Source organism: Salvelinus alpinus, chromosome 3 (assembly GCF_045679555.1).
Source record: "Salvelinus alpinus chromosome 3, SLU_Salpinus.1, whole genome shotgun sequence".
Taxonomy (NCBI): Eukaryota; Metazoa; Chordata; class Actinopteri; order Salmoniformes; family Salmonidae; genus Salvelinus; species Salvelinus alpinus.
In genome coordinates this window covers 21,031,212-21,059,112 of record NC_092088.1, presented here as the reverse complement: position 1 = coordinate 21,059,112, position 27,901 = coordinate 21,031,212, and the positions used below count along the sequence as shown (strand labels likewise).

Here is a 27,901-nt window from a genome sequence, read left to right as displayed (position 1 = left end):
TTGGAAGAAGGATATGTTTTTTTTTTATTACAAGGGTGCAGAAGAATAGAGTTCCAGTACAAAGTGCCATTTCTCATTGGTGCCTGTCTGTCTGTCTGTATATATTCACAAGGACTGCAGTGTGTGTGTTTGTGTGTCTGCCATGGGCGCTGTGGTCCATCATTCTGTCCGTCTGTCCGAGTGAGCACACAGGCTTTCACTTGCATGTGTGTACGTCGTAGACGCGCACACACTCCTGGCAGCTGACGTAGCAGCACCAGTGGAAGATGCAGTGGCACTTCTCCTTTCGCTTCTCAGTCCGGGTGTTGTGGCCCCTGCCGCAGCAGAGCAGGTCGCAGCCCTCGATGCCGTGCGAGGACACGTTGCAGGCACGGTCGCGGGTGCCGAACGAGCCCGTCTCCTGGTTGGGCTCGCAGAAGTTGGGCGAGCCCTCGTAGTAGACCATGTCACGCTCCGTGGGGTGTTTGAAGAAGGCATACTTGGCGCGCAGCGTCTCCACCCAGCCGCGCGACTCGCGGTGCTTCTCCACCATCATCTCCGAGGCGCTGTCGTACTTGTCTTTCAGGTAGTCACCCAGCATGCGGAAGTCGGGCTGTGCCCACCAGCATGTTTTCACCTCGCAGCTGCCAGACAGGCCATGGCATTTACAGCGAAGGTGCATGTGGTCCAGGATGGTCTGGGGAAAAAAGAGAAAGAGGGAGAAGGAAACAGTTCAGAAACTGATAGAATAATCCTGTTTTCTTTCAGCACAGTGTAAATGTGATATCGATTGGTAGCTTGTCAGTCTACTACCGGAAAGTCCGTTTGATTAACTACTCTTACCAATAACCTGGCTAGTGACTACCGACTTGTAGGTTGAGAACAACATGCTACTTGGCTGATTCTTCAGGTGTGGTTCAGGCAGCTGTGAAACAGAGGCAGGCCTTTGCAGTGTGCAGCAGCTAATTCCCTCAGAAGTCACTACACTCACCTGAGCAACGCCACCGGCTCGGTTTGCCTTTGTTTAGATTTGCTTAGCTTTAATTCTCTGGCTACATTTAGCTGCAGAATTCCCCCAGCTGCGGCGGAAGGCAGGTGTTTGTGGCACCTTTGGGCGAGAGGGGAGTGGGGGCGCTGAGGGGTGGAGGGGTTCTTAGTTCTGACATCATGTCCTGGGCTCGTCTGGCCCCTGGCATCTCCCAGGGGCCCTGGGGGGAAACAATGAAGTGTGAGAGTGCCAGGTGGGGCGACTGGGATCAGGGTGATGGAGAGAGGGAGAGGGGTTATGACAGGGCTGCCTGCCGTTTTGCGGCTCCTGTGGTCTCCCTGCTCCTGTCTAGTCAGATCAAAAGGCTGCCTTGTTGCCGTGTGGTCTCTCCAATTGCCCCTCAGCGTGCTGGTGAGGAGTAGCTCGCCAGATATTTCACTGAGCAATGACAGCAATGAGTGATGGTTTAAGTCCAGGCTGATTCCCTTCTCTTCCCTCTCAACTAACTCAGGTTATTTGTCTGTCAGGGAATTTCGGATGGGATTTGAGGCATGAAAGGCAGGGGCAACTTTTTTACATCAGATAATTACCCAGTCTTTCAAGATTAAGTGCTACTTTTCAGGCGGAAACTCACAGAAATGTGGACTGAATTTAAGTCAAATACCGAAATCTTTCCTGTCACAGAATTAGTAATCTGGTACTGTAACATTTACTGTGGATAATTCCATCCTATTGCCAAACAAGTAGATCTTTGTTCATTGTCTTTTTACTACTGTGCTTTTTACCTTTCTTCAGCTACAAGGCTGGGTGTGTCCAGTATCATTATGTAGTGATGTGTACTAAAGTATATACACTGCATCCTGCTTGGCTGTGTAGTAAACAGTGTTACATACAGTTGAAGTCGGAAGTTTACATACACCTAGGCCATATACATTTAAACTCCGTTTTTCACAAATCCTGAAATTTAATCCTAGAAAAAAATCCCTGTTTTAGGTTAGATAGGATCAGCACTTTTTTTAAGAATGTAAAATGTCAAAATAATAGTAGAGAATGATTTATTTCAACTTTTATTTCTTTCATCACATTCCCAGTGGGCCAGAAGTTTACATACACTCAATTAGTATTTGGTAGCATTGCCTTAACATGGGTCAAACATTTCGGGTAGCCTTCCACAAGCTTCCCAAAATAAATTTTGGCCCATTCCTCCTGACAGAGCTGGTGTAACTGAGTCAGGTTTGTAAGCCTCTTTGCTTGCACACGCTTTTTCAGTTCTGCCCACAAGATTTCTATAGGATTGAGGTCAGGGCTTTGTGATGGCCACTCCAATAACTTGACTTTGTTGTCCTTAAGCCATTTTGCCACAACTTTGGAAGTATGCTTGAGGTCATTGTCCATTTGGAAGGCCCATTTGCAAGCAAGCTGTAACTTCCTGACTGATGTCTTGAGATGTTGCTTCAATATATCCACATCATTTTCCTACCTCATGATGCCATCTATTTTGTGAAGTGCACCAGTCGCTCCTGCAGTAAAGCACCCCCACAACATGATGTGGCCACCCCCGTGCTTCACGGTTGGGATGGTGTTCTTCGGCTTGCAAGCCTCCCCCTTTTTCCTCCAAACAATGGTCATTGTTGCCAAAGAGTTCTATTTTTGTTTCATCAGACCAGTGGACATTTCTCCAAAAAGTACGATTTTTGTCCCCATGCGCAGTTGCAAACCGTAGACTGGCTTTTTTATGGCGGTTTCCTTGCTGAGCGGCCTTTCAGGTTATGTTGATATTGGACTTGTTTTACTGTGGATATAGATTATTTTGTACCTGTTTCCTCCAAAGGTCCTTTGCTGTTGTTCTGGGATTGATTTGCACTTTTCCCACCAAAGTACTTTCATCTCTAGTAGACAGAACGCGTCTCCTTCCTGAGTGGTATGACAGCTGCGTGGTCCCATGATGTTTATACTTGCTTATTATTGTTCGTACAGATGAACGTGGTACCTTCAGGCATTTGGAAATTGCTCCCAAGGATGAACCAGACTTGTGGAGGTCTACAAAATGTTTTCTGAGGTCTTGGGTGATTTCTTTTGATTTTACCATGATGTCAAGCAACGAGGCACTGAGTTTGAAGGTAGGCCTTGAAATACATCCACAGGTACACCTCCAATTGACTCAAATGATGTCAATTAGCCTATCAGAAGCAAATGACATCATTTTCTGGAATTTTCCAAGCTGTTTAAAGGCAGTCAACTTAGTGCATGTAAACTTCTGATCCACTGTAATTGTGATACAGTGAATTATAAGTGAAATAATCTGTCTGTAAACAATTGTTGAATGACTCCAACCTAAGTGTATGTAAACTTCCAACTTCAACTGTATGTGTATTTATATTACATATTTACGTTGTATAGTATGTATAACCAATATATCCATTCTAGTAAATCCTCAGTGTAGGACAGTGTAGGCCTATTTACCGTGCGTCCTGCCTCGTTGTTGTGCCGGTTCATAGCAGAGCGTGCATCGGGCCGGTTCTCTCTGGCATCGGCAAACTCTCTGGACACCAGCACCCCGAACTCAGCGTCCTCGCTGCAGCCGCCCCACTTCCATCCCTCCCCCGGGGGACCCTTGTGGTGGGAATCACAGCCACACATTGTGGACGTGCCCTCAGCGCAGGACCGCGTTACAGCAAACGCCACGCCCGCAGAGGCGATGGCGTGGACGAACGCCGACTCTCTGGTGGCTAGCGAGAAAAAGGAAAGAGTAAATTCAATCAATTAATCTTTAGTACCATCTTCTTAACAAAACAGTTTCTGCAATCTTCACTGCTGCCAACTTCCATACATCAGGGGTAATGAAAATGACACCCTTGGGCACAAACCTATTAACACAGCTTTTCACCTTCAAGCAGGTATTCATATATCATAGCGATAAATACTTGGTTGACACACAATGTACTGCAAGAATAATGTTTTTCAGGAGAAAAGTCCTTGAGAGGATTTAAAACATTGGGCCCTGATCAGTGTAGAAAACACTGGGTGAAATTATTTTCACTCTCATCATCTCCCACAGAGCTAGGCGATATGGACAAAAATCCATATTGCGATAAATTGACCCATTTTTTGCGGTAACGATAAATCAGTGATCAATAATTTTTGGGGGGAGGTGGTGTATTCTACCGATTTTGGAAAGCGTCGTAGAGATGGCTACATGAGACATGTCCCCTAGCTGTGCCATCACCATATTGTGGCTGGTGTCAGTAGGGCCTAATGCTCAGTGAGATCTCAGTGACCTTCTGTCATCCCTGAGGTGTGCTGTTTTGCATTGGAAAGTGTTTCAGGAATGTCGCCCCCCCCCCCCTCCTCCCCCTGTCAGAGCCCACGGGGCCTCTAGGTAGAAACCGAGCAGTGCGTCTGCTTTGCTCCGTGTTTGTGCTGAGAGATGGAGTTACGCCTCCTTTGAACGGAACAACTTATTATGTAACCAGACACCATTGTTTCACAATCGCAGCACACTTACTGTGTGCTGAGGGCTTACCCATTTCTCTACTGCACCACCTCGCACTGCACACACACCGGCAGGGACACACACACAGAGGGTATGGGGAGGGCCCACTCTGCAATGGAGCCACTGTTAAAGCATCTAGGGAGGCCTAGCCCCTCTAAAACTGACTGCAGTTAGTAGTGTTCTCTACTAAACACCTGCAGGGAAGTTAGTTATTCTACAGTGTAAGTCGATCTACAAGTCTTTGTAGTGTTAATTTGCATTAAACAGAGAGAAACATACTTGAAAAAAGTTGTCGTTTCGGTCGCTAGGGGACATTTAACTTGCTCATAAAGTTAATTAGCGCTCAACCTTTCATGACGTTACTTTTTGCATTTAAGCCTTTGTTTGATTGAAACCTTTAGGTGAATGGCTGAATAGAGTCACAGTTCACAATAGGGTGAGAGGTCATATGGCTGCTCTGATGGGAAATCCTGGGAAGTGGAAATGTAATACAGTCACTGAAGTAACACTAAACATCACCCCTGTTATCTACATGACAACATGTCTCACACAATATCCAATCAGGTAATACATCTTGTAAATATATGGTCACAAAAACATGATTAAAGACATTGTCCAAAGTGCCCACAATCAAAAATGTTTTCCAGTGTGCTTCATTCTAGGTAAACAGCACTAAAAGCGTAATTTTTGTGCTAAAACCTCAATGTTTGTTTGATTGGATCGCACACACCTCTGGTTGGGAGGCGAGCGGGAGTCCCAGCTAGCCCTGGCAAGCCATGCTGGGTTCTCCACAACGGGGGCCTGTGAGCTGTGGGCCCCGGGAGCTCTGGCTGTCAGCCAAGGCTGCGCTGCTCCTGCTACCTGCTGGGCCCATCAATCCGCCTTTGTTTCCCTTGTGTCACACTAGATTACCCACACAAAGGGCCCAGCGACTCGCGCCCCTGCAGCCCCGCTCTGCCCAGAGTTGGCAATCCCTAAACTCCCCCCCTCCAACACCCTCTCTCCGCCACCACCCTGAAACCCCATCCTCCACTACCACCACCACCGCCACTTTGCACCCTCAACCCCCCATTTTCCGCCTGTAGCCACCACCATAAACACCATAGGGGTTAAGGTGGCAGGGGAATGGTATAGCCACCCTGGTCTGGGACCCCCTCCCTCGTCAACCCCATGCCGTCACTCCCGACTCAGGCTGCCCCCCCCCCTCCCTCGCCAGCACCCCCTGCCTTCCTTCCACCTCACCCCAACATGCCGGCCTAGGGTAGGTTGGGAGATTCCCTTTCAGCCTGTTTTCATGACAGAGTCAAAAGGGCGTGTGAATGGGGCGTCCGTGGGAGCCGGGCTGTGTGAGGCGCGCACTGGTCTTCAGGCACAGTAGGGGTTGAGCTGAGCCCTCCAGCCCCTTTCTATTGCATGTAATCTCATTTGGCCTTCCCGCTCCCTTTTTTAAAATGTATTTTTAGGAGAGCGATGGAGGTTCACACTGCCCATTCCTGCCCAGATCCCTTTCCCTCTGACACGCAGGCTAATTAATATCCAATCAGCAGCCTCACTCCGCAACACAAAGACCCATCTTCATCATTAGGTATTTAAAGGCCTACTCCGAGCACCCCAGGTTCTGTTTTCTTAGTGCGTTCTGTGCTTTTGTATCAGATTGTTTAAAGCACCCAGTCAGTTTTAAGACCGTTGATGATTAGTATTCACTGTGAAAAGCCTGGCAGATGATCTCCAGTGTATTAACTGTGACAACTGTGTATCAACTGTAATTGTGTGAGCTAATCTTGAGAGATTTACAACACTAACTAACTTTCATGTGTGAAAACATCAACAAGGTTGGGAAGCTCAGAAGAAGACACACAGACTCAAAAGACAAATGTGATGTTGAAGGTAGCGAGATGGATGGACAGCAAATAATCTGTCAGTGCTTGTACCGGCGCTCCTTTCTCACTGCAGTAAGGAAAGGTGTATATTACTGTAATCACCCTGCGGGTCATTTGTCAGTAGGAGCATGTGGAACAGGCAGTGCTCAGCAGCAGAGCAATGGGTTCTTTTATCCCTATGTCAGTTTACGGTACTTACCTCACATTTGTTTACACACCTTGTTTCCCATTTTCTCACTGATATGCAGTGGTGTAAAGTACTTAAGTAAAGATACTTTAAAGTAATACTTAAGTAGGTTTTTGGGGTTATCTGTACTTTACTATTTATATTTTTGACAACTTTTACATTCCTAAAGAAAATAATGTACTTTCTACTCCATACATTTTCCCTGACACTCAAAAGTACTTGTTACATTTTGAATGCTTAGCAGGACAGGAAAGTTGTTCAATTCACACACTTAAAGAGAACATCCCTGGTCATCCCTACTGCCTCTTATCTGGCAGACTCACAAAACACAAATGCGTTTTTGCAAATTATGTCTGAGTGTTGGAGTGTGCCCCAGGCTATCCGTAAATTAAAACAACAAGAAAATAGTGCCGTCTGGTTTGCTTAATATAAGGAACGTGAAATGATTTATACTTTTGATACTTAAGTATATTTAAAACCAAATACTTTTAGACTTTTACTCAAGTAGTATTTTACTGGGTGACTTTCACTTGAGTCCTTTTCTATTAAGGTATCTTTACTTTTACTCAAGTATGACAATTGGGTACTTTTTCCACTAATGCTGATATGTCCCTTTAATGTTTTTATCACCGCTATGAGAAAAAGTAGTTTCCTCATAGAACCTGCAATCCCCTGTTGAAGTCAGATTAGCTCATCTTTTACTGAGGAGTCAAATTCCATGGTTGTTGTACATCAATTAGTTTTTTTTGTATGTTTTATATGGTACTTGGCTGTAATTCATATATCCCAAAGATATCTCAGTTACATCCCTCATATGAATACCTCACTGGCAGTATAGAGGAAGGAGTATATTTGTATTCTTCAAACAAACAGTCCTGTTACAGTAGTAGGCCTACCTTTGTCCAGCACGGGCCCGAAGATGGCCAGGTTGTCCTTGATGGTGGTGCAGTTCCAGCGGCGCCCCCTAAACTGGTGCTGGCACTCTTGGATGCCCAACTTCACGCCCTCGGCCACACTGGGCATGATCTCGATGTAGTTGCGACAGAAGCGCAGCTGCTTGGGCACCAGGCCGGGGATAGAGCCACACAGGATGGGTTGGGAGCCCAGAGACGAGTACTGCTGCCCCAAGGCTAGGGACCTGCAACACAGGGAGAGGGAAGGACGGGGGAGTGTGTCATGTACCTGCCCATCCAGACCTACAGTATATTACTGTCTAGTCTAGCGCCTACCCTACACAGTCTGTCAGTCTCTCTGTATCTCCATTCAGCTTTCTAACGAGAAGCCATCTATAGGATCTGCTGCCATTGAGTATAGAGGGCCCTCCCTGAACTCACTGCCTCAATGGCAGGGAGGGTTATATATGCCAGGGAGGCCCTCCACAGAGGCATATTGTTCAAAGAAAGAAAGCAGATTGCCTCTCGATATACAAAATGAAACTTTTTGTCCCATTGGTTTTAATATATTCTGTGCTCAGAGTTGCTTTTGTAGTAGGTGGGGTTGATTATTGTTTTTCTGTGGGGGTTGGGTTGACTCTGTGAGTGTTTTATTGGCTGCATGAGTGCTTAATGCAGTTGCACTTACAGAAGCTAATAGCCCCTCTTCAAGAAAGGGATATGACCTATTAGTATTGACTTTTCAAAGTGCTCCCTCTTGTTAGCCCCCGCAGATCCTGATGATCCGAAAGATAACACGCTAATCTGTCTGTTAGTTTCTCCTCTAGATAAGACACACACAAACAACACACATGCTCAATTCTCTGTTATTAGCCTAATTTATGATATGCGATGTGTGTGTGTGTGTGTGTGTGTGTGTGTGTGTGTGTGTGTGTGTGTGTGTGTGTGTGTGTGTGTGTGTGTGTGTGTGTGTGTGTGTGAAAGAGTGTGTATGCACTTAAGTGTGTGCCATGTGTCGTATTGGACATATGGCATTCCTAAAACTCCCTGTGCCTCACCAGCGGGCTGGCAAAGATGTGCCTAAACATGGATTAATCACCACAACGAGACAGCCCAGATCAGCCAGGGATGCCAGAAACCATTATAGTTTCATCGAGGTAATTAACTTTAATTGCCTGTTTTTTCTCCTTAGATAAGGGAAGGAGAGGAAAAGGTGATGTTTGCTATGTCCATGTTTTAACATGCTTACTGTGATGACAGGCTCAAACAAAACTGAACCTTCTAGAAGATGCTATGTTTGCCATAAAGTAGTTATGAGATTTTGAGGTTTTATTGTTTATTTATTTGTGAGTGTATGCCACTTTTATAAACATTCCCTTACCTACCTATGCGAAGTGGCGCAATCCACCATGCACCACAATCCATTGCATGCAGATATTAAGTCCTGTAAGCTAAATTGACAGTACTATAATTTAGCAGTAGCTTCTCTCAAGAGACAGAGCATTCATGATCCTTATCTGTTTCATGATATTGTACGGATTTTTTCATCAGCATACACAGACATTTTAGAGTGTGAGAGAGTGTAAGAGAGTGTAAGAGAGTGTAAGAGAGTGAGAGAGAGTGAGAGAGAGTGAGAGAGAGAGAGAAAGAGAGAATCATGGGGAACAATCGGTGCTGATCAGATCAGAGCGCCACTCGGGAAGACCTCAGGCCAGCCGCAGGGCGCAACTCTATCACGGCAGCCACTGACTCTGAAAGATGAGCGCGCTGCTGCAACCCACCCCGACACAAAAGCCAAGACATTGAAGTCAGAGGGAAAAGTTCACAGCTCATGTACGCTTTGCTTTCTCTCCCAGCCACAACCCCCCACCACCGCCTTCCTCACACTTTTGCTTTTTGATCTCCTTTGGAATACAGGTGAGCATTGTTACAGCAGGCTCCCAGGTTTCACTGCTTGCCAATGGGGCTTACGCACTGAGATGGCAGGCTGAATGGCTAGTACTGCAGCTAAGCTGATGGAACATGTGAGACTGTCAACAGTCATCACTGCCTGGCCTGCCACATGTTCATCTTGTACTAACTTACCAATAATGTTCAGAAAGATCATGCAATTTCTGGACTAAATAAAGATGGAGGGAAGACAAGTGACTAGTTCAAAGTCTATTGCAGTGAGCAGTCCTATCTTAAAAGATTAAGATATGGTAAAGCTAAAGTCATTTCACCTGCATTCACCCAGGCTTCAGACCTCTATCTCATTTCAATGCTGAGTTTTGTTATTTTAAAACACACACTTGAAATATGTGTTCGTATTCATAAATATCTGTCGGCCCAATAACGATATCCCAATGATATCAACTGAATAAATAGTTCCATAACATTTCATGTTCCCTTGCACAAAAGTAGACCTCTGATTTATGTGCTGGTAATTAGAGAGCGGTCATTTTTTATCTATCCGATAATCTAAGGCCATGTTTACTCAGGCATGAGGGAAGACCTTATAAACTCATCTGCCAATCCCAGAAATGCCACTGAGTTCAAGTGTTGCTGACTTCACTCTGTCTGGAATGACTGAGTGACTAAGTTGCGTAATTACACAGTCTGCCAGCTGTGCTACTGCCCATTAATCTCCCAACCTGCTATGGGGAGGACCTGAGTTGATGCCCTGGCCCTGCATGGAGCTGCCTGCCGTGGTGGAGCCCATCCCTGGCACCACATAGCCAATCAGCTCGCCCCGCCTCCTTCTGGTACGATTGCTGCTGACGCACCAGTTTCGGAGGCGTCGTGTGGATGTCTGATGAAGTCAATTACTTAACCACACAAGGGCTTTCTTGTGGACTTAACGTGTTTAGACTACACGCTGAGGCTCTGCGTCCTCTTTTATTTTGTTTGTAAAGGATGAGCCTCACTTGGTCTGTAATGGACTGACGAGATGAAAGCAAGGAGTGTCTTTGGCTAGGTGCTAATGACAGTCTTAGATCTGAGAGGAAGCCAGGCATATCACACACACACACACCCACAGCGCTGTGCGTATATCACGCTGAGCCGGTCGGCTTTGCCTCGCTTCTTGGAAGCCATGAGCGATGTGTCTCAACCAAGTTGGAGAGGAGCACAGAAGCAGCAGGGCATGGGCCGAGGGAGGCAGAATGCCGGGGGAATCCACTCTAGGGGAGTAGACAGAGGAGCAGAAACTGCTTGGCAGGTGCATGCCTAGGCAGGTCTGTGACTGTGGGGCCTCCTCTGGCCCTGTGGGGGATTAGTACTGCTGGTTGGGGGTTTTCTCAGTATCAAAAGCAACTCGACATGAGCATATGGGCCACTGGAAACCACAGACACGAAGAAGAGGAGACAAAGGGATTTCACCACAAAGTGCAAAACAGTTGAAATTCAGGACATATCTATCAAGGCTATTTTCACAGGGGCAAAGCCTCTGTGAAGGTTGCGATTCTGCTCCATATGTCTTCTATGAAGGTTTGCTTCACCACTGCTGCTGAATAACCTTTGATTCAATCAGTATGTGTGGCTAGAATGTTTTGCAGCTATCTCTGTGGGAGGTCTACATCACTGGGGTCAAAATGTCATACCTGTCTAAGAGCAGACTTTCCCTTTATAACAGCCAGGTACTCCATGCCCAGAGGCACAAAAAACACTCTGCCACCCTCTGAACCACTTTAAGCATGACACCTGACCTCATTGCCTTGAGCTTGGTGGCCTGTAGGAGCAGTTTGAAGTTCATGACCAGCTAGGCCTCCTATCCTATCATCACTTTAACCTCCAGTCATGCATTCAGCTCAACACCAGTCAAGGACAATTACCTCAAATGTGTAGCCATCTTAATCTCTCCAATAGTATAAAGCCAATGTCAACTGTAACATGTGCAATCACTCAGTTGTATTAGGCCTATAGGCTTACTTTGTAAAGTGAGTGGGCATATTCCTGAAAAGGATGTCCCTATGACAGTGCTGTTATACCATGTTGACAACTTTTTTCCTCAATAGGCCTAGGCTACAACTCATCATCCCATTCTCTATCATTTGAATGTAGCCATGTGAAGGGGATAACTAGGCAAGCTATCTCAATTCACCAATATTGTTGTCAGTTTGTCATCCACCTATCCAGTAATAGGCCTATAAAAGAACAGGACACTGTGACTATGTAGTTGCTGTTTTAAATTGCTTCAGTCGTTATATTAGCAGACACATTTGAATTATTTAGGATTTCCAATAAAGCTTTATATTTGTGTTGTTAACGTCACTGCTGAACTCACCATTTTGTTGGAGCCCTCATCATGAGGAACACTTCTGGAACTAGACTTGTGGTTGCTTGGTCCATTATTGCTTAAGTTTACTTGTTGATGTAAATAGCCTACACGTTTTTCACGCGCAGAAAATGTCAGTCAAGTTGTCAACGAGTTAACATAACTTCCGCCAACATGGCGCCACATTTAGACCTTCACCATTTGTACGTTGCTAACTTTAATCTTGTAAAGGTTTATCAAACATATATCATATCAAAGAGAGTCGCCACTATGTGATATTTCAAAAACACAAACAGAGCAAACCGACACGAACTATCTAGACCAGCTGGACAGACAGCCGCTATATCAGTAAAACAGTCTCGTGCTGTTCCTTTTCTTCCCGCGCTTTGTTACCGATTGTAATTTTCTAGCATGGTGTTGCCTACACTAAAATACACCACAAGTTGTAACTTTTGGCAATGAAAAGTTATCAGGTAAGATCCATGCAATATTACAGGGTTGGGGATTCGGTTTTCAATTAATAGATGGACAATTGAATTCCTGAATCTATGCTACACACATGCAACAATGAAGATTTTGAATGGAGAGCAGAAATTATGCCCAACAAGCTGTCAAACTCACTTTAGCTTGAGCAAAGTGCAGGTAGGCTAGGCTACTTAACTGCAGTAACCAACATTTCCAGGAGGGGTATTGCTAATGTCTTCTGACTGAGTTATAATCGGCAAAAATGCAACGTTTGCCCATGGCACTATGACAATAATGGGGCCTAGGAAGAGAGAGCAAAACAGATAGGGAGAGAAGGATTAGAGAGAACCAGCCTGTCACAATCCATCCCTCTATGCATTATTCCCCAGGCACTGTTCAAAGCTCCATGGAAAATAGGGTGGTGTGTGCTTGTGTAGAGGGGATGGCTCTGTTGCTACTTGTACTCCAAGGCTTTACTCCTATCATGCCATGCATTTAGGTGCACACATGGCTACCCTGTCATAGTTACTGTACAGTGCTTTTTCTGCATAGAAATGTAAATCGAAAGAGTAAAAAATAAAATAAATAATAAATAAACATAATTTAGTTTAAACTTAAACGACTACAATCAGATATAAAGTATGTAGAAAAGGGCAGTAACAGTAACAGAATTACGCTGAGACTCAGATCTTTCACTTTAAAATTATGCCAAACAAAAACCATCGATTGCAAAGTTAAACAAACCATACAACTCTATGCACAAGACTACTTTGAACAATTTCCACTGAGAATTTTACAAAAACACATTTACTGGAAGCACTGTGCAGAAACAAATTTGGTAACAGAATTTCTGTCAAAATCTCCCTCAGGTTTTATGCAACCACGTTTTCCATGTATATGCTCCGAATTAAGATTACAAGATGTCTGCAAAAAGAATGGGGTGTCAGCTATGATATGACACCTTGAGTTTGAAAAAATCTATTTTGGTTATTAAGTGAAGTGGATTAACACCTGGTAACGGAATTACGGTAACATAATTAAATTATGTGTCCCTGATCTGTACTATACTGAAATGCATAGTTATGAATGTCATTCTCTTCATAGTGATGTATCCGGAATAGGTACACAAAAGGTAGAAAAATGTAATAGCCTCCTTTGCATGTTTGGGTATTATTCTACTCACTGGCTATTATTCTAATGAGCTCTGTCCCCAAACAATACCAAATTTGGTTGGTCTGAACCGGACAAATCTGTACCAATCATAGACGTCTATGTTTCAAAAGTTTGGGCATCACAGTACAGTACAGATTATTTGTTTATTTGGATCTCCATTAGTTTTGCAGAAGCAGCAGCTATTCTTCCTGGGGTCCACAAAAAACACAAAACATGAAAAGTAACAAAACACTGATACACTGATAGACAAGGAGTGCCATACAAATTTAAAATACGACGATATACAAACAATGCAACTGAAACATTATACAAACAATACAACAACAACAATACTGTGTGTGTTCGAGCGTGTCTGTGTGTGTGTCTGTTTTGAGCCAGCTGCAGCTTTCTTACTTTGCGGCACTTGACCATTTTAATCGACAGTAATCAAGAAGGGACAAGACCAGTGCTAGTACAGTTCATTTTTGTGTAAAAAACACAACATGTATTTTAATAACAGACATACCCCTCCCCATCTTCACAACAACTTTGTCAATATGATTTGACCATGATCATTGACCATTCAATGATATACCTAGGAGTTTAGGTTTCTCAACTTGCTCAATGGTCACGTTTTGAACCAAATACAATGCTTTTAGTTTTAGATGTATCTAAGACCAGTTTATTAATAATCACCCATTCTGATACTGACTGTAACTCCTTATTTAGCATTTCAGTGAGCTCACTGGCTTTGGGTGCTGACATGTGGAGTCATCCGTACATAGTCATTCTAGCTTCGAGTAAGACCAGTGGCAAATAATTTGTAAAAATAGAGAAGAGTAAAGGCCCAAGGAAACTGCCCTGAGGGACACCACAGAGAAGCTTCCATTGAATAATACTCTCTGGGTTCTATTAGTTAAATAACTCTCCAACAATGTGATGATTTTTTTTATAACAATGTATTATCAATAACTTCAAAAGCTGCATTGAAATCTAAGAAAACAGCTCCAACTATCAAATATATTATCAATTTATTTTAATCAATCATCAGTCAGTGCAGTACATGTTTAGTGCCCTTCTCTATATGCATGCTGGAAGTCAGTAGTTAACTTGTTCTCTGAAAACTAGCATTGTATTTGGTCAAACACAATCCTCTCCATCAGTTTACTAAGAACAGACACATACACTCCTTTAGGCTTTTGTTAAAGATGACGCAAATAGATAACGCAAATAGGGGTGGCAATACAGTCTGCTATCATTCTCAATAGTTTTTATGCCTGGTGGCTTATTATTATTATTATTATTATTGATGGATAACAATAGTTTTTTCACCTCTCCCACACTAACTTGTCAAAATTCTAAACAGCGATTCTTCTCTTTCATTATTAGATATTTTATACAAAAGTAAACAATATATACAAAAGTATGTGGACACCACTTCAAATTTGTGTATTCTGCTATTTCAGCCACACCCGTTGCTGACAGGTGTATAAAATCGAGCACACAACCATGCAATCTCCATATACAAACATTGGCAGTAGAATTGCCTTACAGTGACTTTCTACGTGGCACCGTCATAGGATGCCACCTTTCCAACAAGTCAGTTTTTCAAATTTCTGCCCTGTTAGAGGCACCGGCCAACTGTAAGTGCTGTTATTGCGAAGTGGAAACATCTAGGAGCAACAACAGCTCAGCTGCGAAGTGGTAGGCCACAAGCTCACAGAACGGGACCGCCGAGTGCTGAAGCGCATAGTACGTAAAAATCGTCTGTCCTTGGTTGCAACACTCCCTACCGAGTTCCAAACTACCTCTGGAAGCAACATCTGCACAATAACTGGTTGTCGGGAGCTTCATGAAATCACCATGCGCAATGCCAAGTAACGGCTAGAGTGGTGTAAAGCTCGCCACCATTGGACTCTGGAGCAGTGGAAATGCGTTCTCTGGAGTGATGAATCACGCTTCACCATCTAGTAGTCCGACTGACTAATCTGGGTTTGGCGTATGCCAGGAAAACGCTACCTGCCCTCAGCATATAATGACCTTCTAGATGATTCAGTGCTTCCAATTTTGTGGCAAACGGGAACGCCCTTTCCTGTTTCAGCATGACAATGCCCCCATGCAAAGTGAGGTCCATACAGAAATGGTTTGTCCAGATTTGTATGAAAGACTTGACTGGCCTGCAGAGAGCCCTGACGTCAATCCCATCTAACATCTTTACGATGAATTGGAACGCAGACTGCGAGCCAGGCCTAATCGCCCAACATCAGTGCCCAACCTCACTAATGCTCTTGTGGCTGAATTGAAGCAAGTTCCAGAAGAAATGTTCCAACATTTAGTGGAAAGCCTTCCCAGAAGAGTGGAGGCTGTTGAGCAGCAAAGGGGTGACCAACTCCATATTAATGCCCATGGTTTTGGAATGAGATGTTCAACAAGCATGTGTCCACGTACTTTTGGTCATGTAGTGTAGCTTCAAGAGCTTTGTCCAAATACTGAGGGCAGATTTAAACAGCAACAAACAGCAGGGATTTAGACAGCCACTAGCCCAGGATAATCCGCGGTCCCAGCCACAAGGGCTAACCGCGTTAGGGCCTGTGTTCAAGCTTTTAAGTAAACGTTGCTAGCTGGATAGCTAGTTAGCAGCTAGGCTAGCTGCTACGCCCAGCAGCTCTTCAAACTTTTGGTTGGCAGGATCCCTGGACAGATATAGCGGTCCCAGCAACAGAGGCTGGATCCCTGGACAGATATAGCGGTCCCAGCAACTGAGGCTAACCGCGCCACGGGAAACAATTTCAAAAGGTAGCTAATAACCAAACTTTTAAAAACTTTTCCAGAGACTTTCAAAAGTACTGTACTGTATTGTACTGACCTACACTCTACTTTTCTTTACTCTACTGTACTGTGCTGTTCAAACTTGTGAAATAGACGTCTAAGATTGGTTAAAATTTGGACTGACACAAACTCAACTATTTTTCAACGTCCATGGACGTCCAGTGTCGTTCGGTGCTCAGTGGGCTGGTTACAGTGAATGGAAAGAAAGGGAGCTCATGGGTAGGTGTCAGTAAGAGCTGGGAGAAATGACATTAACTGGAGAGAGTGAGAAGAGAGACAGGGAGAGTGAGAGGGAGGGGTTGTCCAGACTGTTTTCACACTCTTGCTTTGACCACCTAGCGATAGAAAAAGAAAGAAAATGGTTATGAGCTGAACCTAACAGTATGCCAGTGGAAGGGAGAACAGTGGCAGGTGACCCAATTGTGGTGTGTGACTACTATGAATTCCCATTGTAGCCGATTCAGTTGTAGTCATTCTTTTACAGATTTTTTTGGTCATTCTGTTACCGACTTAATAAATCATAAACCAAATTGTTATCAGTAAAAATACTATAACTAATTGATAGGTCTACATTTACTTGTTACTTCTGTGAACTTTCATTGTCCTCCCTCCTCATGGGAGAAATGTGAAAATATTGATGTGTTTTGATGTATTTCTAATGCCTTTTAAGACTTTTTCTGATAGATGTTCCTTTTCCAAAACCTTTGCTTATTCCTAATTTGTCAGATGGAAAATGGTTGTAATGTATATACTGTATGCCTTAATTTCTCAAACATGTAGACTTTGCTTTCATTTGACACCAAATTTGATGTGATCCTATGAACGTCACATGTTAGTGCTCTTGTTTTCTTTTCTCAAAGAAACGCACAAAATATTATTATTATTATTATAATGGACCTATGTATTTTTTAAAAGATATTCTTTGAGACCAAACAATCACAAAAATTAAAGCTATGCATTCAGGAGTATTTTTGTCATGGCATGTGGCCCCCATTGAGTTTGTTGTTTGAGTCACTCAGGTATAAGCCATGGCAAAATGTGTAGAATTTCAGGAAATTAGCTTTAAAACTGCAAATGTTCTCTCAGCCTCATGGCAAAATGTGTAGAATTGCAGGAAGCCAGCTTTAAAATGGTAAAACATGTATCTCCATGGCAAAATGTGTAGAATTTCAGGAAATTAGCTGTAAGACAGCAAATTTTGTCTCTGCGGCCAAGAGAAGAGCCTCTAAAATGTTCAATCGTTGACCACGCCATTGGCCACCTCCACCGTCACATCCACCACCTAAACACAATTTTTATCCAGAAAATTACCCTGCTGTGGGGCCAAATTGCTGTCTTTTAATTCAACTGAATGTTCAGTGAAACTACTGTACCATAACTAGGTTTGTTGTAGCCTCAGCCACTGCATTATCCTGCTTGTTGAGTGTGTCGACTGGCTACTTCATAAAACAGATAACAGCCTGCTGAAAATTTGGCAGATGCTGATATACCAACCTTTTGACTCATATCACATTTAATTTCATTTCAATGTGATGACTGACTGTACCTTGTTTATTTGCGTAGAACACTCAGTCTCAACCACCACTACACATAACGTAACCCGTCGATTATGACTTGCTGATAGATCTGTGTTGTAGGAGAGAAGTGGGATTCATTTAAGATTTCTCCACCACACATTTGCATAGGGATAGTTGTTGATGAATGCCAATCAGTCTTGTGCATGTGTGAAAAACTTTTATTCGATTAATTCAATTAATCTTATACCACAGCATTGTTGAATACTCGTTTCTGATTGGCTAGGGCATTCTAGAATGGACATTAAAACCAGATAACGGGACAGTTGGAAAGGATACCGGGACACCTTGCAATCCTGATTCCCATTTGCAGTTCCATTTGCATACGATAGTTGTCTTATCAATCACACCAAGATGAAACTCAGACTCCAGATAGTTAGAGACCATATAAAGTCCACAGACTGTTCGGTCTATAGGAATGCTCTCTACAATGAAATGCTATCAAACTTTATACTAGTTCTATGTTGACATCAGAAGTTGTCAGATTTACCCTGGGGGTCTGTGCTAAATGAGGCCTCATGCACTCAGGATGAACACCAAAACATTGCCATCGGAATCTCAATTATAGTCCAACCACAGAATCCACAGGAGAGACAAAGACACTCTGAAGAGAGTGTAAGTGGGGCACAGGAAGTTGTCGGCTTCGCCCCCAGGATGGGACTTTTCCTGGCGGAGGCTGGAATGCACAGCTCCTGTCTGTGTTGTTGTGTTCTGTTTTTCTTTGGCACACTTTTGATTTGTAGTCCAACAGCTCTGGGCTGATCAGATAAAAAATGACAGGACCCCTGAAATTTTCCAACCTGTTTTTTTTTCTTCCTTCAAACCCTTCATCCCTCTCTCCCTTCATCCCTCTCTCCCTCGCTCTTGCTCTCCCTCCTTCAATACTTTGAGAGTGAGTGCAAAGCTGGGACAGGGAGCCCCTGTAGTCAGAACAGAGGAGAACAGGGAGCTGGGGTGTAAACTTGTGAACCTGCCTGTCAGGAAGCGACACTGAGTGTGAGAGCCGTGCAGCTTGCAGTTCGCTGGGGAGCAGACAGAACACTCTGACTGACTGTGTTTAACTCAGTGCAGCACTGCCAGTCATAGTGGAAGTAGCTCTTTCTTTCTTTCTTTCTTTCCTTCTTTCTTTCTTTCTTTCTCTCATGCTCTCTCTCTTGCTTGCTCTCAGTCTCGCTCTGTATGTCAGAGCACATACACAACTGAAACTGGTCAGATTGAAAACGGCATGGCCTGTTTACAAAGTGTTTGTATGAACCATCCAAAGGAAACAGTAGTAATCGGTGACTGCCCTGGCTTTACCTCTCCTAGCATTGTGAGACAGTGACCACTCATTTTGATTTACATTTGGTTGAATTGTCAACGTGAAATCAACCAAAAATATCACCATGTCATTTGATTAAGGTTAAAACTTGGGTGAAAAAAATGACAACATTTTTTCACGTTGATTCAAAGTCATCACATATAATTTGTGGGTTGAAATGACGTGGAAACAACATTGATTCAACATAACATTTATTGAATTACACTACATGACCAAAAGTATGTGGACACCTGCTCGTCAAACATCTCATTCCAAAGTTAAAAAAAATAAAAATCATCAAATCAAATGTTATTTGTCACATTCGCCAAATACAACAACCTTACTGTGAACTGCTTACTTACAAGCCCTTAACTAACAATGCAGTTTTAAGAAAATGAATGAACTAAATAAAAAGATTGCAAAAAAATAACAAAAACAAAGTCACACAATAAAATAACAATAAGGAGGCTATATACAGGGGGGTACCAGTACTGAGTCAATGTGTGGGGTACAGGTTAGTCAAGATCATTTGTACATGTAGGTAGGGGTAAAGTGACTATGCATAGATAATAAACATTGAGTAGCAGCAGTGTGAAATCAAAGGTGGGGGGTGTCAATGCAAATAGTCTGGGTGGCCATTTGATTAACTGTTCAGCAGTCTTATGGCTTGGAAGGTAGAAGCTGTTTAGAAGCCTCTTGGACCTAGACTTGGTGCTCCAGTACCGCTTGCCGTGCGGTAGCAGAGAGAACAGGCTATGACTTGGGTGACTGGAGTCTTTGACAATTTTCTTGGCCTTCGTCTGACACACCTAGTATATAGGTCCAGGATGGCAGGAAGCTTGGCCCCAGTGATGTACTGGGCTGTACGCACTACCCTCTGTAGTGCCTTACGGTTGGTTGCCGAGCAGTTGCCATACCTGGCGGTGATGCAAGTCATGGAGTTTGTACCCCTTTGCTGCTATAACAGCTTCCACTCTTTTGGGAAGGCTTTTCAACATTGCTGCGGGGATTTACTGTACATTCCAATTCATCCCAAATGTGTTCAATGGGGTGGAGGTCAGGGCTCTGTGCAGGCCACACCGATCTCGACAGACCATTTCTGTATGGGCCTCACTTTGGGCACGGGGGCATTGTCATGCTGAAACAGGAAAGGGCCTTCCCCAAACTGTTGCCACAAAGTTGGAAGCACAGAAGCATCTAGAATGTCATTGTATGCTGTAGCGCTAAGATTTCCCTTCACTGGAACTAAGGGGCCTAGCCCGAACCATGAAAAACAGCCTCAGACAATCCTCCTCCACCGAACTTTACAGTAGGCACTATGCATTGGGGCAGGTAGTGTTCTCCTGGCATCCGCCAAACCCAGATTAGTCTGTTGGACTGCCAGATGGTGAAGCGTGATTCATCACTCCAGAGAATGTGTTTCCACTGCTCCAGAGTCCAATGGCGGCAAGCTTTACACCACTCCAGCCGACTCTTGGCATTGCACATGGTGATCTTAGGCCTGTGTGAGGCTGCTCAGCCATGGAAACCCATTTCATGATACTCCTGACGAACAGTTCTTGTGCTGACGTTGCTTCCAGAGGCAGTTTGGAACTCGGTAGTGAGTGTTGCAACCGAGGCCAGAGGATTTTTACGCATTACGCGCTTCAGCACTTGTCGGTCCCGTTCTGTGAGCTTGTGTGGCCTACCACTTCGCAGCTGAGCCGCTGTTGCTCCTAGACGTTTCCACTGCACTTACAGCTGACTGGGGCAGCTCTAGCAGGGCAGAAACGAGCTGACTTGGAAAGGTGGCATCCTATGACGGTGCCACGTTGAAAGTCACTTAGCTCTTCAGTAAGGCCATACTACTGCCAATGTTTGTCTATGGAGATTGCATGGCTGTGTGCTCAAGTTTATACACCTGTCAGCAACAGGTGTGGCTGAAATAGCTGAATCCACTAATTTGAAGGGGTGTCCACATACTTTTGTATATATAGTGTATCTGAAATCTTGTGTTATGCATACATGTATGACCTGAGACATAACCTGGGAAGGTTTGACTATAATTAAGCATTTAGGGTGCACAGGTGTGACCAATACTAATTAGTCCCCAGATGCCAGGCCTGTCTAAAGGTTGCTTCTTGTTCATGATTAGCTACTGCCCAGTATTTTTAATTTTTTTTAACCTTTATTTAACTAGGCAAGTCAGTTAAGAACAAATTCTTATTTACAAATTCTTATCTACCCCGGCCAAACCCTAACCAGGCTGGGCCGTTTGTGCGCCGCCCGTGTTTGGGACTGTGATACAGCCTGGAATTGAACCAGGGTGTGTAGTGATGCCTCTAGCACTGAGATGCAGTGCTTTAGACCACTGCGCCACTCGGGAGCCCAGTAGCAGATTTTCAAACAGGAGCTATAAAAATGAGCAATTCTGGCAAATGAAGGTTTATACGGTGGTGTGTGTGTGGGTTGAACGTTTCAGAGTGAATGAGTTTGTTCCTTCCCTCTTTAACCTCCCTCTCTCCTTCTCTCTCTCTCTTTCTTTCTCAGTCCATGTGTGTGCCCCTGAGGACTCCTGTGCCTCTTGGCGTTTTGGCCTATTTTCCTTTGAGGAACTGTCCTGACCTGTGTTTTAACGCAGGTAATAGCCCTGCACTGTGGGACTTTGTCATCACATGTTCTTTGATGATATGCGGAGATTAGGAATCTCCTTTACTGCTTTGAACTACCAGCCTCCTTTGAACCTCTCTCCCAACCGTCTGGTTAGACTGGATAACGTCATGCCAGTGGTTTGTTTTGTAGAGCTGGACAGTCAGGTGTCAGGCTCTTTTTGTGTCAACTGAGTGTTAGCTCACTCGGATGACGTACATCGATTGCAATTCAAGCAGTTAGCTAGCTACTGTAGCTATCACTGTGGCAAAGGAACCACAGCACAATATAACCCAAACTGGGGCACAAATAGGGAACCTTATCCACCTGCTCAAGTGATGTAGGCTAGTCCAATATCTACTGTACAGAATGGAGGTTAGCCAAATCGGAAAATAAACTTGCATTTCACATGGTACAGATCTCTGTCTGGCGAAGTCACTATACTAGCCATAGATAATTCTCACAGGCATTAGGGGTGTCTTTAACACCCGCCTGTATGGCAGCCGCTGCCATTGTTATGGAACCTTACCGGTCTTAATAATAACATTCTGTAAGGCTTTCCCCTTTTCTTTCCCCTCCCTCCCATTGCACTGCTCAATATAATGTCTGAACATCCTTGATCTTTTCACACCAGGATTGCAGACGGAGGGTTTTCTCGCACTGAGGATCATTAAAGTGATCCCTTCGGGGGGTCACAGTCACATAATGACATTCCAGAGACCCAGAGATAGACCCTAGAGCCCACATTTAAGCCACAAGAGTTGCCCTGCACATAGAGGGCAGGGGTGGCCAGGACAGGGCAGGACAGGGGATGTGTATGGTAGGCATGACTTAGAGAAGATTGACCATTTCATTTACTCTGCTACCCACATATCACAGAGGGAAACAGTGTTTAGACTTCACGTCTCTCTCTCTCTCTACCTAACCTTTTATATAGGGCTCGACTGGTGTGATTTTTTGGATTTGATTCTGATTTGTTGGGGGGGGCGAAACGTACCGATACCGATATATCTGCACGATATACTGTTTTACAGCAGGGAAAATGAAAAAGTGTAATTTTTCCATACTGAATTCTCATAAATTTCCATCCAAAAGAGCAGTTGTCTTAAAACTGCTAATGCAGTTAGCATGAGGTTGTAAGTAACAAGAAACGTTTTCAGGACATAGACATATCTGATATTGGCAGAAAGCTTAAACTCTTGTTAATCTAACTGCACTGTACAATTTACAGTAGCTATTACAGTGATATAATACCATGCTATTGTTTGAGGAGAGTGCACAGTTTTGAACATGAAAAGTTATTAATAAACAAATTAGGCAGTCTCTAGACAACATTTTTTACAGAAATGCAATGAGTCATTAGATCAGTCTAAAACTTTGCACATACACTGCTGCCATCTAGTGGCCAAAATCTAAATTTCAACTGGGCTGGAATAATACATTATGGCCTTTCTCTTGCATTTCAAAGATGATGGTACAAGAAAATATATATATATTTTTTTGTATTATCTTTTACCAGATCTATTGTGTTATATTCTCCTACATTCCTTTCACATTTCCACAAACCTCAAAGTGTTTCCTTTCAAATGGTACCAAGAATATGCATATCCTTGCTTCTAGGCCTGAGTTACAGGCAGTTAGATTTGGGTATGTCATTTTAGGTGAAAATGTAAAAAAAGGGGTGGTTAATAATTATGCTAAAATGTTGATTTTATACATTAATGACACATCATGAGAATGGCCGCAGGGTTCAGATCAGCATGAGATTCCCTTTTCTCATCCCATTTATTGAATATCGTTTATCGGTGGAGTTATCGGCCGATACCGATATAGTAATATTGGTGAACCGATATATCGGTCGGGCTTTAGTTTTATACACTATCTATGTCACTGCCTTTCCTCTATCTACTTTCTGTACCTTAATCTCAACTTCCTTTGTGTATTATTTTATTATAGTAACACTTTGCTTTCACTACCAACAGACATGAGAATTACAGAATGTATGCTATGTTACATGGGAATGTACTTTCTAATATGTTAACATCATATTTCTGCAATTTCCTGTGTTCCATGTCTGTGGTATTGACAAATGTCTTGTATTTGTCTGTCACGATTGTAGCAAATAGATAGTTTTGGTGCTCCACATATCCCTACTCTGACCTGCAGGAAGTGGATTCCATGCATCTGATGTGATTATGCCGACTAGGGCGGTGTTGAAATTGGTGCTACCGGAGGCTACACTGATCTGCTAAAAACTGCATTTCACCAGAAGTCACCAGAAACTCTGGCATTAAAAGCTAATGCCACAGCTCAGTCAGTTTGAATAGTAACATACAGTTTCCGTAGGTGACATCCTCTCTCTGGTTCTCTCCGTAACAGAACAGTGGCCATGATTACCAGAATATTAAGTGGGTAATAGTCTGCTGGATTGAAATGTTTAGCGGTTATGCGGCAATGTTCTTTGACTACACCACAAATCTTTGTTCCACCAAGGTTGGCATTTTAAGAGTTTCTAATGGGTAAGACATGGGCGATGTGGAGTGTCGACATTCACTCATCATGGCCACTGTCTATAACATGAATACAAACAGAAATGGCTGAACTGGCTGACAGGTTAGCTTTAGTGCTTTCATTTAGGGATTACCTGTGTGTACACCAAGCGTTGATGGTTTTTTAATGTGTGATGGGCTCATCCTAAACTACTTATGATTTGTCAAGATCTTTTTAAGTTGCTGTTCTCATCATTCTACCACGATGACAAACACGTAGGCCTACTGTAGGTACAGTATAGTGTAGAATACAAAGTTGAAGCATATCAACCCTTTTTCTCCAATCACTTGTATTTGATTTGTATTTATTTGAGTTGTGCTGCACTATAGCATTATTTGATTCGAATACAGAAAAAAATAATTAGCAGGTCAGCATTTTTCGTCACCAGTCTTGTTCTGGAGGCAGCTCTGCAGAGTGGTCACTAACTGGCACAGCCACAAAATCATCAAATCTGATTTTAAACCTAACCATAACCTTAACCCTAACATTAACCACACTGATACCCTAATGCTTAACCCTTAACCTAAATTAAGACCAAAAAGCAAATTTTAGATTTAATGACTTTTTACAATATAGCCAATTTTGACTTTGCAGCTGGCCTATCTAAGGGGAAATCGGTTAGTTCTGCCTCCAGGACAAGACTCATGACAATGAATGACAACAGGCGCAAAATTCTGTGAGAATTTTTTTCATACATCCCAGTTGTATAGCCTGGCTAAAGACACCATACGGTATGGAAGCAGTACAGGGCTTTGCCACAATCTTTTCCAAAATCCTTGATATTTAAGATGAGACTTGTGAGATGTACTATATTTATGTATAGCGTAAGAGGCGAGTAATAGAGATACTATACAAAGTAGAAAAACAGATTTTTCTCCAAAAGCCACACATTTATATTAGAGATGGGCATCAGGCTGCCAAAACTTTTATCAGATGGCTCTAGTCTACCGAGTGGCGCAGCGGTCTCCCGATTGGGCACACATCTCAGTGCAAGAGGCGTCACTACAGTCCCTGGTTCGAATCCAGGCTCTATCACATCCGTCCGTGATTGGGAGTCCCAAAGGGCGGCGCACAATTGGCCCAGCGTTGGCCGGGGTAGGCCGTCATTGTAAATAAGAATTTGTTCTTAACTGACTAGTTAAATAAAGGTTAAATAAAATAAAATAAATAAAATACAGAGCCCTCTTGGAACATACTGTTATCTTTTATCTGCTTTGATATCTTTACACATACTTTATTTTCTCTCACTAAGGAAACTCTTCGAGCTACCATTGATGTTTGCATTTTAAAGAGGGGTCTATTTAAGTTACATTCTTGCGGGGGGGTGTATTTTGTGTGGCAGCTCCAGCTCCTCTCCAAACCCCCTCATTAGCTAGCTATTTCACTCTATTACCTCTTCCTCTGTGCATATGTACATCTCCAGAGTTATTTATGCTCTGTTTTGTTTTCGACACCCCTTCTTGTGACTGGCTGCCAGGCATGGTGCAGTCAAAACTCCTTCTCCCCTCCCTTCACATTTACATTTACATTTAAGTCATTTACTTCACCACTTGGCTGGAGAATTTACGACCAAGTCATCGCCCTGAAGCTGAAAGGAGCCCTGGCTCGCTGAAACTTAGCACCCTCTCCCTTGATGCATCACGTACCCATCTCGTTGTTTTATCCGCTCTTGGATGTGCTCGACAACGCTCCACGACGACAGTGACAGCGCTCCATGACATCCATTCCTCAGCACCTGTCTGACCACCTGAAGCTATACAAGGCCATTTCATCTTTTCTCCCTCTCCACCTCCCCCACCCTCCACTTCAAATGAGTTATCCAAATCAAAGGTGGTGCGCATTGTCCGGAGCTGAACATTACACCAGTGTCATGTAAGCTCCTTGAGCAGAGAACAGCTGCAGGTAATTCAGACAGAGAATCCTGGTGTCTTTGTTATGTTGTGTGCTGAATCAAGGGAGTGGGTGTAAAGTCGTCCTGCCATTAACACTTCATCCCTGTGGCCTGTGTGTTTGGCAGCTCCACTCTCTGTAAATGAAACCAGAAGATGCTGGTGGTTTGGGCAGGACCGCTGTGGGACCACATGCTAACTGGGCTACTAAAAGTGCAGTAGCTCTGACAAGTATTGTGTCAGGAGCCAAAGAAGCTTTGTCATACACCTACTCACAAATATCTCCAAAATAAAATACTTCAGGTTACAAAAGAGCAAGGCCTATGAGGTCAGATGGATAAAGCTGAATTTGTAATGAGATGATCCTCTACATTTCATGTGAGGGTGCCAAACGGGTTCTGGAATATTTCAACAAAGACACATAAAGCCCTACAGAGCATAACCTGATTGGACCATGACACTAACAAACTCCCATAGACTTCGGCAATATTGCAATACTAATTCAATGACAAAGTATATGCTTAATCATTGTTTATATTAAGTATATTAAAATGTATTTAAACCATTTATGTATAAATTACATCTGACACTGTGGCAGTCTCACAAATTTGTTGATTTCATTGATTTGGAGAATTTCAAAATGACAGGGCTTTAAGTAATTTCAAACACCATTGATGGTACTAAACAGTTAACACTTTAGTTTGTGAATAACTCCCTCGAAACAAAACCAAATATGAACATTCAGTTAACAATGAAGAGTCACACGGCATGATTGGGGGCCGGCGGCCAGAATGTAGAATATGGACCCACAATGGCAAACCAAACCAAAATGACGCTGACTTAAAAGGTCCTGATTGTATGACTCCAAATATAAAATTATAGTTTTATTTAACAAAATAAACTCAGTACTTATACATTTGGACTCACAAAATGTATGGTTGAGTTCATACAATTTTAGATTTTCCTGAAGATGTTCAATGTTGTCATTGTCCTTGGAGGATGGAGACATTATCGAAACCAATAATTACACTAATTCCAACCGCTATTTAGAAACGCTCCAGGCCAATATACAGAGACAATTTACATAGACAAGCCATCCATAGGCTCCTTTAAAAAAAATCCCTATAGATGTTGAATAAGCTTCATGCTCAAAACTACAATTTCAACCTCCTTAGCATCACAACATTTATCTAATAAGATAAATGGACCTTAGTGTAGAGGAAAAGAACGGCAAGCCTTTTCCGTTACACCAGTATTTGAGGTTAAGATTCTTTTGGACTGGGCTGGAGAACATTTTTCCACGCAGTCAACTGAAAGTGCACTGTATTCTGCCCTCTAAAAATGATCATTGACCAAAAGTCTCCCTATAGCAGCTCTAGGATTTGATGCTGAAACTCTAGATTGTACTCACCACCAGATGGGATAACCTCCAAGCACCCGCCAGCTGGACAACCACACACACATCATATATCCAACCAGGTACAAATCCATGAGGTATGCCTTGTGGTGATAGGAGTGGAAATGGATCAATACATAGAATGTCCAATGGGGAATGAAGAACAGACTTCCTGGAGGAGAAGCTTTAGCAAAAGCTTGATTGTTGAGGGAGGGGAATTTAAATGAAATTGAAGCAACAAAAAAAACCTCCTGTTTTCCCCCTTCTTTGAGTCGGGCCAGGGAAGTGTGTCTGGCTCCTTGTAGTTAAGAGAGTAAGTCTCTCTCTCTCACACATACACAAACGCACACACACACACACGCTCCTACCCGTCCTCTCCTTCCCTCCCTCTCTGAGGTTCTTTCCTAAGGTAGATATCTTTTTCTCTCCACTTTTTTTTCTCC

At 43.3% G+C, this 27,901-nt stretch overlaps 1 protein-coding gene across 2 annotated transcripts; it reads right to left on the bottom strand.

Moving 5' to 3' along the window:
- Positions 1-27,901, bottom strand: LOC139570234 (proto-oncogene Wnt-3-like). Of its 2 annotated transcripts, none has more exons than XM_071391939.1 (4): positions 27,474-27,901; positions 7,424-7,665; positions 3,431-3,696; positions 1-676 (listed from the first exon to the last, which is right to left on the bottom strand). In XM_071391939.1, the coding sequence occupies exons 1-4, from the start codon at positions 27,551-27,553 to the stop codon at positions 197-199; spliced, it is 1,068 nt and encodes a 355-aa protein (XP_071248040.1). In that variant the 5' UTR covers positions 27,554-27,901; the 3' UTR covers positions 1-196. The 2 variants fall into 2 exon arrangements, with proteins under 2 accessions (XP_071248040.1, XP_071248042.1); XM_071391941.1 differs by lacking the exon at positions 27,474-27,901 and adding an exon at positions 11,685-12,226.

What these genes read in the sequence shown, in the direction of transcription:
- LOC139570234 (XM_071391939.1), bottom strand. Translation starts at nt 27,553, where the DNA reads ATGGATTTGTACCTGGTTGGATATATGATGTGTGTGTGGTTGTCCAGC. An exon ending in GGAGGTTATCCCATCTGGTG is followed by an intron (nt 7,666 to 27,473) that starts GTGAGTACAATC and finishes CCTGTGTTGCAG; the next exon opens with GTCCCTAGCCTTGGGGCAGC. An exon ending in ACAACGAGGCAGGACGCACG is followed by an intron (nt 677 to 3,430) that starts GTAAATAGGCCT and finishes TTTTTTCCCCAG; the next exon opens with ACCATCCTGGACCACATGCA.